This window comes from Pleurodeles waltl, chromosome 3_1, assembly GCF_031143425.1.
Source record: "Pleurodeles waltl isolate 20211129_DDA chromosome 3_1, aPleWal1.hap1.20221129, whole genome shotgun sequence".
In the NCBI taxonomy this organism is placed as follows: Eukaryota; Metazoa; Chordata; class Amphibia; order Caudata; family Salamandridae; genus Pleurodeles; species Pleurodeles waltl.
Window position 1 is genome coordinate 1,878,814,899 of NC_090440.1, and position 14,200 is coordinate 1,878,829,098.

Consider the following 14,200-nt stretch of genomic DNA (forward strand, 5'->3'; position numbering starts at 1 on the left):
TCATCTACAAAGATTTACATGGGCGCAGTTAAAATAGACCTGCCAAGCAGTTGTTTTCTATATCAACCATCTAGAAGCCCATGGTAAGCCAATCATAATTTACTCAATGTACGGTAGACCAGATACAATACATTTGATGAAAAGCTCCCTTTGTGCAAGGCTCCTCTTTTTTGTAGGATACTTTACCGACACATCCAGAGTTCAAATATGCCTTTCTGATATTTAGAGGTTGTCTGAAAACTCATCTCTTTATCTGGGTATTTGTTTAGTCTCCTTTTACACTGATGTTAAGTGGCTGTTCCATCGAAAGCCGTTCAAATGCAATCGTGCTCCCCTGCTGGTCAGCTGGCTGAAAACAGCTATTATCATCTGCACCAAAGAATAATTACAAGCCATTTCCAATTTGGCGTCTTTAACTCATACACAAGGCAGACTTTGATCAAATAACTCCAAACCTCTTCCTTCGGATCGTCTTCTATTTTATTCCCCACAGCTGTCAGAGACTAACCTAGGTTGTTTGCAGCACTTCACAAAATCTATAAACAAGTAAAATAAACACAGAAACGCAAAAATACATAACCTAATCGGGCTAATGCCCGCCATCAGTGTTTTATTTTAGGAATGGCATTTCTTTCTGCGTCACCCCCAAAGAAAACGGCAGGGCAGATGTAACATTAAAACAGTGCACAGACCATTCTTGAAGTGAGAGATCAGTTGTATACTTCTTTCACTGAAGCGAAGCTAGCGATTTCACCTGCTGCGTCCTCATCGCGTTATTCTTTTGCACAAAACAACATTCACCAAGTCAAACTTGTAATCCTTGACTGTCTTCATCGTGCACCCTCTGTATAGCACTAGGAAACTGCAGACATTTCATAAAAACACTTTTTGCACCTTTCATGTCCCACTGCAGAAAATAAGGAATGTGGCGCCCTTTCACGAGCTTGCTTTGGGTATGCACGGGTCATTCAAGGTCAAGCTTAGGAGTGATATACATCAAGTTATGTTTTTTGGTTACGATTCATCTTACTCCTTTCAGGCCCTAAAATCTCTTGGAGAAATGCCCATCACTGCAAATATCTTATGAGGTTTCAGACTAATAATGAAATATTTCCCAAACATAAGTTATGCCCACATCCAAAACATGTCACATATTAAATCTTCTGGGATCAAGTGATCTCCGGGTTGCATCACCTAATAGGGCATAGAAACAATATATACTCTGCTGAGGTTTTAAAACTTTTTTTTAAATATACTTTACGAAAAACAGTCCATTCAACGAACCAAGAATATGACAGCAGTTTCAAGCCAAGATGCAATTATGCAGACCTAAACCTCTAATACAAGCTCTCCCGGTTCACATGTGGTTCAGACTGACACTTAATTGCTGTACTGCAATGTAGACATTAAACATATTTTTAACTATTCTAGTTTAGGCCAGAGTTTGATGGGCCTCTATAGTAAACCACGTTAAAGGATGCTGCTTCTAAACCCCAATGAACAGTTAATTTAACTATTATCCTAGATGCTCGTAGGATATAATTTGTGATCTTACACTTACTACAGTTTCACATATGCCTGGATAGTAAGCCACTAACTCAATTATCTGCTTGTATCTACTTTTGTTGTCCACAACGAATTGGGGCTCGATTATATCTCTGATAAATTGGATATGGTCCCAGTCATTAGGTGGCTTAAACTCTCCGGTCAAATGACAATGAACAAATTAAAAACTATAAACATAATTAAAAATTTCAGCACCTACAGCAAACTCGGGGCACACCAACGCATATTCCTTTGTTAAATAGGGCCTTGCCAAGAACCTGGTTACAGAGTCACAGACTACAGGAGACTGTAACAATTGCAGGTAAATCAGGTTTTGCCTGAGTAAAAAAACCTTGCCCCCTTAATAAGGGGGCTATATACCGCTGTCTTAAAGTGCAATAGGGACTGCAGAAAAAAATATAGCGCATAGTTTTCTGAATTAAAACATTATCATAGGAGCAAGGGGTCAAAAAAATCCCGCTAAAACGACCCGGGGGTTCAGCTAAAATCCAATGTAAAATGTTTAACCTAAACTGAGTTAATAAAAAGCAATAGTGTGCCAAGTTTACACTGTGATTGCAGCAATCTTCAAGATCATAAATGATCTGAATGCGGTCATAGCTCTCCCTCGCTCCTTTAACTCTTTACATAAAGTGCCATTTAAATTATTTTTAAAGTTTTTAACTTGTTCATTGTCATTTTATTATTAAGATGCGAGTGCACTCCTTTTATATTGCGTTTATGCCTTCTGAGGTTTGTACTTGATCATGAGTTATGAAATTGTGTTTCGCATGATTTTATAGGTATTTTGATTGAGTTTTCTTTCATAGATTTAATATAATCCGAAATAAAGATTTTAAAAAAAGTGCTTGTCTTTTTGTGATTCCCCAACTCCCCTCACAGGGTTAATGCGTGAGCCAAGACAGAATACGGAGGCGAATTCAATCACTGAAATAGCCTTGGACTATCCTTTGTACATGTGCAGATTTGTGTGTGGTAGAACCTAATTTATGGTCCCGGCTTTTATTTTCTATTTCATTCTGCAGTGAAGAAAAAGGTTTTCCATTTACTTCTTAAAAACCTTCATGTTTCCATAAACATATCCACATTACTATGCTATGATCGCAGTTTTGAAGACAGTCCCACAACATGATAATGAAAAAGTACTGCGTTACAGTTATGTGATTCTCTAAGAAGGCATTGAAAATTCTACAAGAAATAAGATGTAGGGAACTTACCTGCAAATCCTTACTTATTATACAAGAAATACTGAGTTTCCTCACATCAAGTCCTCATCCAAAAACAGAGCAAGTTTAACCCTGCTGGCCTTTATAAAGTGTATAGTTATATTGTTCGTCAACATGGCAAAAAAATTATGTGTTTACATCTATAGACAGACAGTTTTGGGCTAGAGTGGTGGAGGATATAGAGTGCACACTCTATAGACAAGGTGTAGTCACAGTAGAAATTTGTCTGCTGGGATTATATCTGCGCAGACCAGAAAAGATGGTAGGCAACAGATTCTTAGATCCGGACCTTGCAGTAGCCCGAAGGGACATAGTATGACACTTGAAGTCTGCAGAAGGCCCACCACACCTCAGGTGGAAGGGTGCTACGGAGAACTGGACCCCAGCAGAAGGGGCAGTCCTCCAGAAGGAGGAACAGAAGGGACTTCATAGGAAGCTCATAGAGGACCTTTGGCTGGAAGCACTGATGGCCTTTGTAACTGCAGATGCCGGGTCAGGGACGTGAAAATAGCTGAATCACACACGAGAGAGAACCAGGGAGGGCATCTGGGTAACAGCCTCTGACCGTTTTTATTAATTAACACCCAAAGCAATCTGGATAACCTGTTATATTCTGGGGCATACATTCTTCAGTCTGGGGTCTGGAATGGGACGGTGAGCGGTAAAATGAGCAGCATCTATGGGGCACATTGGAGCAGGTGAGAACAACAGTTTAAAAGATTATGGACAACATAACAAGAAGCAGCGCACACATTTGTTGGGGGCTGTGGTTGGGGGGGGGGGGGGTCATTTGACGTTTCCTTTAAAGGAAGCATGTTCCTACAATCTGCGATATTTTACAAAAATTGTATTGGCAATGTATGTATGAAACAGATGCTATGTTATCTGCATAAACAGAAACCAAGAACAAGACCAATAAAAAATATTCTAAATTTGTAGACAGACAAATTGCACCTCAATTGTTAGCTTGCAGAGTAAACCTTCACTGACGAGGCTGTGCAGAGGGTACTCACAGAAATTTTGTTTGAAATTATACAGGTTACTTCAAGGTATAATTAAATACATTCAGAAGGCAGTACATCTTATTTTGAATGAAGTTTGTCAATATTCAACGTTTGTCACATATCAAAGTGACATAATTTTATCTCTGGCAATAAGTCATCGTGACAATGAATGTTTCTTGGTCAAAAACTCCAGCAGTGATGGGAGGTGAACCATGCCGTGTGCATCTCTTCAGTATCCACAGCAGCACAAGAGCTTCCAATTGAGGTAGGGCAGAGAATCCCACAACTGAAACTTTATTATAATTCTAGGTGTTGCACAGAAGGTTTTACGCCTGGCACCTGAACAATATCCTGGGAAAAGATGTGGGATTTGAGGAACAAAATTCTCTCTTCCATCTTCATTTTCTCAAACTTCTGTTCGTGGACCTTTGAAAATAGTAAAAGAAGAAGTTTAGGCTTCAACTGCTTTGCATGATAAAAACAAAGAAAAGAATTATGCTCAAATAAGAAAACACATGCCTATAAATTCAAATGGTGGATAACGTGGATGTTGTTTTAATCTGCATGTAATGGCAAAACTAATGCAAAAAAACAACAGCAGGAGGGAGCTGAAAGTGTGAATTGCCGATGCCTCCTCAACAAAAAGGGATGGGACAAGATTGGCCCTTGTAGGTTCTCTAAAGGATGTATGGAAGAGTGCAAAACAGAGGATGAGGAAAAGTAGGATTAGGAGGAAGTAGATCTGAGATTCCAATGTCAAGGAAAAGGCAATAAGACGACCAGAAAAATCGCAGGGGGGGAAGATGGGGTGCTAAGCGTCAGTGCACTAATTAATAAAGGATTGGAAGTAAGTCTTCAAAGCATAACAAGTATTTACAATGCAATGGGTCTCATGTTTGCTCAGGTTAGAGCTATTAGTGTTGTAAAATCCTAACTGGACTTTTGTTGCCATATGAATTGAAAATGATAAGTAAAACAGTGGAAATAAGCAAGCCAATAAAAAAGCACCACTGCCGCCATGAGCATGAGCGCGAAAGAGACACAAAAGGAAAAAAGTTTGCTGGCAGTCAAACGTATCGGCAAACGTGCAATTATCTATGTAACAGGGTCGATGGCCAAAGCGGTAACAAAACTGCCCCAAGGATGGACAAACGTAAAACATTTATCAATGATAAAGGATTTTTGAAAGGCAAACCCATGAACAAGTGATGGTGATGGGTGTGCGGTGGGCGTGGTTAAAAGCCCACAGATAGATTACAACAGGCCGGAGCACTTGCACGCTTGACCTAAAAACCAGAACAGACAATAAGTGGAAGAGGGTGAAAAGGGTGCGTCCAAAAACCAGTGAAGGAACTATGTGTATTGGAGAAGGCACCTGGTATATGGCTTTAAAGTCAAAAACAAAATGCAAATTAGGAAGTAATTGCAGCCGGGAACAAGGCTTAAAGCCAACAAGGGGGCTGAGCTCCTGGATTTGGGCAGTACTAGGAAATTAGGCAAGGATGAGAGCCTTCACAGGAATCCTTAGGAACAATTTCCAGGAAGATTTATGGCAAGAACGAATAAAGCACCTTTTTCTTCGATCCTTAGTTTAATAACTATTCTTTCTTGCTGCCAGTAAAGAAGAATGGGAGGCGCTAATTGAACACTTCGACAAACTCTTTGCATAAAATTAAGGGCCCGACCTATAAAGGTTTTTAGTGGTCAAAAAGCCTTTGAATAGAAAAAACACATTTTTTCTACCAAAAACAACCTTTATGCAACATGCAAAACGACTTATGCAACCCTTTTCCAAATCTCAAATATGAGGGACGGTCATGAAATGTTTGTCCCTCACCTATTTGCGAATCACACAGGTGTATATTACTGTTTTATGAACGCAATTGAGGCAAAATTATTTATCAGTTAATATCACTCAACTTGTGGTGATAACTAACTCACAAAGGGGTAGCTGTCCCAAAGGATCAACATCCACTTTGGAAATTGTGTTGGGTGGCCTCAGTGAGCCAACCATGTAAACAAGGGGCTGTAGCAGCACAGTTCTAAGTACAATGGGGATACAGCTCGCAGTGGAATGGTTCCTAAGTGGAAGGTTTCCAGGGGTCCCGGCTGGGACAGCAACTACAGAGAACTGGGTTCCTAGTCAAAACCACAAGGGAAATATGCCAGAATGCATTTGACAAAAACATCCTGTTCTAACAGTATTGTCCCACTGTGTACAGATTTTCTATTATTAATGACAGTATGGTGATATTTTGGCCAGAGGATATTTCGTCCATGATATTCTGGTACTATATCCCATAAACGAAAGGAAAGACAGAGGTTTCTGCTGCATCCACAACAATAATTTGAATGCCACAACGAAAGGCATTACAAAAGGATTGTAATATTAAGAATCCATTAACTGCACCCCTGATGGGAGCACTATCTGTAAGGACAGGTACTAGTGACGGCCCTGTGGCACTCAGCCCAAGTCAGAGAGATCCAGATGCTCTCAAGCACATGCACCAAAACACCATAAGGTTTGTTAGTGAGATGGGTGTGAGAAAGTAGCCTCTTTCTAGCCTTGTTACCCCCCACTTTTGGCCTGTTTGTGAGTGTATGTCAGGGTATTTTCACTGTCTCACTGGGATCCTGCTAGCCAGGGCCCAGTGCTCATAGTGAAAACCCCATGTTTTCAGTATGTTTGTTATGTGTCACTGGGACCCTGCTAGTCAGGACCCCAGTGCTCATAAGTTTGTGGCCTATATGTATGTGTTCCCTGTGTGGTGCCTAACTGTCTCACTGAGGCTCTGCTAACCAGAACCTCAGTGGTTATGCTCTCTCATTTATTTCAAATTGTCCCTAACAGGCTAGTGACCAATTTTACCAATTTACATTGGCTTACTGGAACACCCTTATAATTCCCTAGTATATGGTACTGAGGTACCCAGGGTATTGGGGTTCCAGGAGATCCCTATGGGCTGCAGCATTTCTTTTGCCACCCATAGGGAGCTCTGACAATTCTTACACAGGCCTGCCACTGCAGCCTGAGTGAAATAACGTCCACGTTATTTCACAGCCATTTTACACTGCACTTAAGTAACTTATAAGTCACCTATATGTCTAACCTTTACCTGGTAAAGGTTAGTTGCAAAGTTACTTAGTGTGAGGGCACCCTGGCACTAGCCAAGGTGCCCCCACATTGTTCAGAGCCAATTCCCTGAACTTTGTGAGTGCGGGGACACCATTACACGCGTGCACTACATATAGGTCACTACCTATATGTAGCTTCACAATGGTAACTCCGAATATGGCCATGTAACATGTCTATGATCATGGAATTGCCCCCTCTATGCCATCCTGGCATGGTTGGCACAATCCCATGATCCCAGTGGTCTGTAGCACAGACCCTGGTACTGCCAAACTGCCCTTCCTGGAGTTTCACTGCAGCTGCTGCTGCTGCCAACCCCTCAGACAGGCATCTGCCCTCCTGAGGTCCAGCCAGGCCTGGCCCAGGATGGCAGAACAAAGAACTTCCTCTGAGAGAGGGTGTGACACCCTCTCCCTTTGGAAAATGGTGTGAAGGCAGGGGAGGAGTAGCCTCCCCCAGCCTCTGGAAATGCTTTGTTGGGCACAGATGTGCCCAATTCTGCATAAGCCAGTCTACACCGGTTCAGGGGACCCCTTAGCCCTGCTCTGGCGCGAAACTGGACAAAGGAAAGGGGAGTGCCCACTCCCCTGACCTGCACCTCCCCTGGGAGGTGTCCAGAGCTCCTCCAGTGTGCTCCAGACCTCTGCCATCTTGGAAACAGAGGTGCTGCTGGCACACTGGACTGCTCTGAGTGGCCAGTGCCACCAGGTGACGTCAGAGACTCCTTGTGATAGGCTCCTTCAGGTGTTGCTAGCCTATCCTCTCTCCTAGGTAGCCAAACCCTCTTTTCTGGCTATTTAGGGTCTATGTCTCTGGGGAAACTTTAGATAACGAATGCAAGAGCTCAGCCGAGTTCCTCTGCATCTCTCTCTTCACCTTCTGATAAGGAATCGACTGCTGACCGCGCTGGAAGCCTGCAAAACTGCAACAAAGTAGCTAAGATGACTACTGCAACTCTGTAACGCTGATCCTGCCGCCTTCTCGACTGTTTTCCTGTTTGTGCATGCTGTGGGGGTAGTCTGCCTCCTCTCTGCACCAGAAGCTCCGAAGAAATCTCCCGTGGGTCGACGGAATCTTCCCCCTGCTACCGCAGGCACCAAAAAGCTGCATTACCGGTCCCTTGGGTCTCCTCTCAGCATGACGAGCGAGGTCCCTCGAATCCAGCAACTCTGTCCAAGTGACCCCCACAGTCCAGTGACTCTTCAGTCCAAGTTTGGTGGAGGTAAGTCCTTGCCTCACCTCGCTGGGCTGCATTGCTGCGGACCGCGACTTTTGCAGCTACTCCGGCCCCTGTGCACTTCCGGCGGAAATCCTTCGTGCACAGCCAAGCCTGGGTCCACGGCACTCTAACCTGCATTGCACGACTTTCTAAGTTGGTCTCCGGCGACGTGGGACTCCTTTGTGTAACTTCGGGTGAGCACCGTTTCACGCATCCTCGTAGTGCCTGTTTCTGGCACTTCTCCGGGTGCTACCTGCTGCTGAGAGGGCTCCTGGTCTTGCTCGACGTCCCCTCTCTCTCCTGGTCCAATTTGCGACCTCCTGGTCCCTCCAGGGCCACAGCAGCGTCCAAAAACGCTAACCGCACGATTTGCAGCTAGCAAGGCTTGTTGGCGTTCTTTCGGCGGGAAAACACTTCTGCACGACTCTCCACGGCGAGAGGGATCCGTCCACCAAAGGGGAAGTCTCTAGCCCTTTTCATTCCTGCAGAAACCGCAGCTTCTTCTGTCCAGTAGAAGCTTCTTTGCACCTGCAGCTGGCATTTCCTGGGCATCTGCCCATCTCCGACTTGCTTGTGACTTTTGGACTTGGTCCCCTTGTTCCACAGGTATCCTAGATTGGAAATCCACAGTTGCTGCATTGTTGGTTTGTGTCTTTCCTGCATTATTCCTCTAACACGACTTCTTTGTCCTTAGGGGCACTTTGCACTCACTTTTCAGGGTCTTGGGGAGGGCTAATTTTCTAACTCTCACTATTTTCTAATAGTCCCAGCGACCCTCTACAAGGTCACATAGGTTTGGGGTCCATTTGTGGTTCGCATTCCACTTTTGGAGTATATGGTTTGTGTTGCCCCTATCCCTATGTTTCCCCATTGCATCCTATTGTAACTATACATTGTTTGCACTGTTTTCTAAGACTATACTGCATATTTTTGCTATTGTGTATATATATCTTGTGTATATTTCCTATCCTCTCACTGAGGGTACACTCTGAGATACTTTGGCATATTGTCATAAAAATAAAGTACCTTTATTTTTAGTATAACTGTGTATTGTGTTTTCTTATGATATTGTGCATATGACACAAAGTGGTACTGTGGTAGCTTCACACGTCTCCTAGTTCAGCCTAAGCTGCTCTGCTAAGCTACCATTATCTATCAGCCTAAGCTGCTAGACACCCTATACACTAATAAGGGATAACTGGGCCTGGTGCAAGGTGCAAGTACCCCTTGGTACTCACTACAAGCCAGTCCAGCCTCCTACATTGGTTGTGCAGCGGTGGGATAAGTGCTTTGAGACTACTTACCACTCTTGTCATTGTACTTTTCATAAGAGAAAAATATACAAAACAAGGTCAGTGTATATACACATAGCCAAAAAGTTTTGCATTTCCTCTTTTCACTCTTTTCTAAGTGCTGAAAAGTACTTCTAAACTTTCAAAAAGTTCTTAAAAGTTTAAAAAGTTTTTTTTCTGTCTTTCTAAAAAGTTCTGAAAACTTTTTTCTCTTTTTCTATCACTTTAACTCTCTCTAAAAATGTCTGGCACAGGCCAAAATGTTGATCTGTCCAAACTTGCATATGATCACCTTAGCTGGAAAGGAGCAAGGAGTCTCTGCATAGAGAGAGGTTTGAGTGTAGGGAAGAATCCTTCCTTGGAATTGTTACTTAACATGCTTAGAGAACAAGATCAGGCTAAAAGTGCCCCATCTGTTGAAAAAGTAGCTAATGGTTCCCAATCTGATCCAAGGACTCCCCCAGGAAAAGAATCAGGAAAGAAACTTCCTAGCCTGCCCATTACTAGACAGTCTAGCATAGTTGGTAATGATGAAGAGCCACACCATACAAATAGTGTTGTCTCACATCATAGCAAAAGCATTTATTCTCACCATACTGGTAGTGATGTTTTTGTTAGCCAAGCTGTTAGGGTGGCTTCTGTAAGGGACAGGTCTCCTTCTGTTCATTCCCATCATACCTCTGTATCTAGGAATGTCCCTCTCACCAACCCTGATGACAGAATGTTAGAGAGGGAACTCAATAAGTTGAGGGTGGAACAAACCAGACTGAAGCTTAAAAAGCAACAGCTGGATTTGGATAGACAGTCTTTTGAACTAGAGAAGGAAAGACAGAAGTTGGGTTTAGAAACCCATGGTGGCAGCAGCAGTATTCCCCATAGTCATCCTGCAAAAGAGCATGATTCCAGGAATCTGCACAAGATAGTTCCCCCTTATAAGGAGGGGGATGACATTAACAAGTGGTTTGCTGCACTTGAGAGGGCCTGTGTTGTACAGGATGTCCCTCAAAGGCAGTGGGCTGCTATCCTATGGCTATCATTTAGTGGAAAAGGTAGGGATAGGCTCCTTACTGTGAAAGAAAATGATGCTAATAATTTCCAAGTTCTTAAGAATGCACTCCTGGATGGTTATGGCTTAACCACTGAACAATACAGGATAAGGTTCAGAGAGACCAAAAAGGAGTCTTCACAAGACTGGGTTGATTTCATTGACCATTCAGTGAAGGCCTTGGAGGGGTGGTTACATGGCAGTAAAGTTACTGATTATGACAGCCTGTATAACTTGATCCTGAGAGAGCATATTCTTAATAATTGTGTCTGATTTGTGGCACCAGTACCTGGTAGACTCTGATCTGACCTCTCCCCAAGAATTGGGAAAGAAGGCAGACAAATGGGTCAGAACAAGGGTGAACAGAAAAGTTCATACAGGGGGTGACAAAGATGGCAATAAGAAGAGATATGGTGAAAAATCTCAAGATAAGCATGGGGATAAGGGTAAAACCAAAGATCCCACTTCAAATCTTAAACACTCTTCAGAGGGTGGGGATACAACTAATTCTTCCTCTTCTTCTCAACCTGCACACATTAAAAAGCCTTGGTGCTTTGTGTGTAAAAACAGAGGCCATAGGCCAGGGGATAAGTCCTGTCCAGGTAAACCCCCTGAGCCTACCACCACTAATACATCAAGCTCTAGTGCCCCTAGCAGTAGTGGTACTAGTGGTGGGACTGCTGGCAACAGTCAAGTTAAGGGTGTAGTTGGGTTCACTTATGGGTCCATAATAGAAACTGGGGTAGTCAGTCCCAAGACAGTTTCTGTCACACCTAGTGGCATTGGCCTTGCCACACTGGCTGCTTGTCCCCTTACAATGGATAGGTACAGGCAGACAGTTTCAATAAATGGTGTTGAGGCCTTGGCCTACAGGGACACAGGTGCCAGTATCACTTTGGTGACTGAAAACCTAGTGCACCCTGATCAACACATCATTGGACAACAGTATAAGATTATTGATGTCCATAACTCCACTAACTTTCTTCCCTTAGCTATAATTCAGTTTAGTTGGGGTGGAGTTACTGGCCCTAAGCAGGTGGTGGTATCACCTAGCTTACCTGTAGACTGTCTCTTAGGTAATGACCTAGAGGCCTCAGGTTGGGCTGATGTAGAGTTTTATGCCCATGCAGCCATGCTGGGCATCCCTGAGGAATTGTTCCCTCTCATTTCTACTGAAATGAAAAAGCAAAGGAGAGAAGGCCTGAAAACTCAGGATCCCTCTCCATCAACAGGTAAAAACGGTATCACAGTATCCCCTAACCACCCTACCATTCAGGATACCATTCCTGTGGTGGGAGAAACCTCTCCTGGGGTGGCACCTGTTCCAAGGGAATCATCAGTTGGCAAAACTGTACTCCCTGAGGTAGAAGTACCTCTCTGTGGGATAACTAACATTGGTGAGAAAAAGAGCACCATTTTAGTTAACATGGAGCATCCCTCCAACCCTCCCAGAGAAACTTTAGTGCAGAAACCCTGCACTGCCTCACAACACTTAGGACAGCATCCCTGCCCTAGTGTGGAGCTCATAGGACAGCATCCCTGCCCTGCTCCAACTCAAGAGAAACAGCATCCCTGTTCTCTCTTCCAGCCATATGGACAAAGTTTTTGCCCAGCTATGGCTTTTCTGAGACAGCATCCCTGTCTGGCATTTCCATCACTACAAATAGGTTCAGTGGACAATTCCCACTGCTCTAAACTAAAACTTACTGATAGAAACTCTGAAAATACATCTACACATTGTTGCTTAGCTAACAAACTTCAAACAGGGTGGTTTACATCCCCACAGGGAAGTAACCATATAGTGGATGATAAAGGGAGTAACCAGTCTATTGCAGAGCTACTCTCTACTTATCACCACTTAGACAATAAAGTCTCAACTGGCCAAGGTTAGCCTTATGTGTGAGAAAGTAGCCTCTTTCTAGCCTTGTTACCCCCACTTTTGGCCTGTTTGTGAGTGTATGTCAGGGTATTTTCACTGTCTCACTGGGATCCTGCTAGCCAGGGCCCAGTGCTCATAGTGAAAACCCCATGTTTTCAGTATGTTTGTTATGTGTCACTGGGACCCTGCTAGTTAGGACCCCAGTGCTCATAAGTTTGTGGCCTATATGTATGTGTTCCCTGTGTGGTGCCTAACTGTCTCACTGAGGCTCTGCTAACCAGAACCTCAGTGGTTATGCTCTCTCATTTATTTCAAATTGTCCCTAACAGGCTAGTGACCAATTTTACCAATTTACATTGGCTTACTGGAACACCCTTATAATTCCCTAGTATATGGTACTGAGGTACCCAGGGTATTGGGGTTCCAGGAGATCCCTATGGGCTGCAGCATTTCTTTTGCCACCCATAGGGAGCTCTGACAATTCTTACACAGGCCTGCCACTGCAGCCTGAGTGAAATAACGTCCACGTTATTTCACAGCCATTTTACACTGCACTTAAGTAACTTATAAGTCACCTATATGTCTAACCTTTACCTGGTAAAGGTTAGGTGCAAAGTTACTTAGTGTGAGGGCACCCTGGCACTAGCCAAGGTGCCCCCACATTGTTCAGAGCCAATTCCCTGAACTTTGTGAGTGCGGGGACACCATTACACGCGTGCACTACATATAGGTCACTACCTATATGTAGCTTCACAATGGTAACTCTGAATATGGCCATGTAACATGTCTATGATCATGGAATTGCCCCCTCTATGCCATCCTGGCATGGTTGGCACAATCCCATGATCCCAGTGGTCTGTAGCACAGACCCTGGTACTGCCAAACTGCCCTTCCTGGGGTTTCACTGCAGCTGCTGCTGCTGCCAACCCCTCAGACAGGCATCTGCCCTCCTGGGGTCCAGCCAGGCCTGGCCCAGGATGGCAGAACAAAGAACTTCCTCTGAGAAAATGGTGTGAAGGCAGGGGAGGAGTAGCCTCCCCCAGCCTCTGGAAATGCTTTGTTGGGCACAGATGTGCCCAATTCTGCATAAGCCAGTCTACACCGGTTCAGGGGACCCCTTAGCCCTGCTCTGGCGCGAAACTGGACAAAGGAAAGGGGAGTGCCCACTCCCCTGACCTGCACCTCCCCTGGGAGGTGTCCAGAGCTCCTCCAGTGTGCTCCAGACCTCTGCCATCTTGGAAACAGAGGTGCTGCTGGCACACTGGACTGCTCTGAGTGGCCAGTGCCACCAGGTGACGTCAGAGACTCCTTGTGATAGGCTCCTTCAGGTGTTGCTAGCCTATCCTCTCTCCTAGGTAGCCAAACCCTCTTTTCTGGCTATTTAGGGTCTCTGTCTCTGGGGAAACTTTAGATAACGAATGCAAGAGCTCAGCCGAGTTCCTCTGCATCTCTCTCTTCACCTTCTGATAAGGAATCGACTGCTGACCGCGCTGGAAGCCTGCAAAACTGCAACAAAGTAGCTAAGATGACTACTGCAACTCTGTAACGCTGATCCTGCCGCCTTCTCGACTGTTTTCCTGTTTGTGCATGCTGTGGGGGTAGTCTGCCTCCTCTCTGCACCAGAAGCTCCGAAGAAATCTCCCGTGGGTCGACGGAATCTTCCCCCTGCTACCGCAGGCACCAAAAAGCTGCATTACCGGTCCCTTGGGTATCCTCTCAGCACGACGAGCGAGGTCCCTCGAATTCAGCAACTCTGTCCAATTGACCCCCACAGTCCAGTGACTCTTCAGTCCAAGTTTGGTGGAGGTAAGTCCTTGCCTCACCTAGCTGGGCTGC

The 14,200-nt window shown here is 44.5% G+C and overlaps 1 protein-coding gene across 3 annotated transcripts in view; it reads right to left on the reverse strand.

Moving 5' to 3' along the window:
* Positions 1-572: 572 nt before the first annotated feature.
* FASTKD2 (FAST kinase domains 2) overlaps positions 573-14,200 on the reverse strand; it is a 211,076-nt gene continuing 197,448 nt past the window's right edge. For all 3 annotated transcript variants that reach the window (XM_069225975.1, XM_069225974.1, XM_069225973.1), the window contains one exon: positions 573-4,222. In XM_069225975.1, the coding sequence (XP_069082076.1) occupies positions 4,094-4,222 (129 nt within the window). In that variant the 3' untranslated portion in view covers positions 573-4,093. The remainder of the gene's footprint in view (positions 4,223-14,200) is intronic.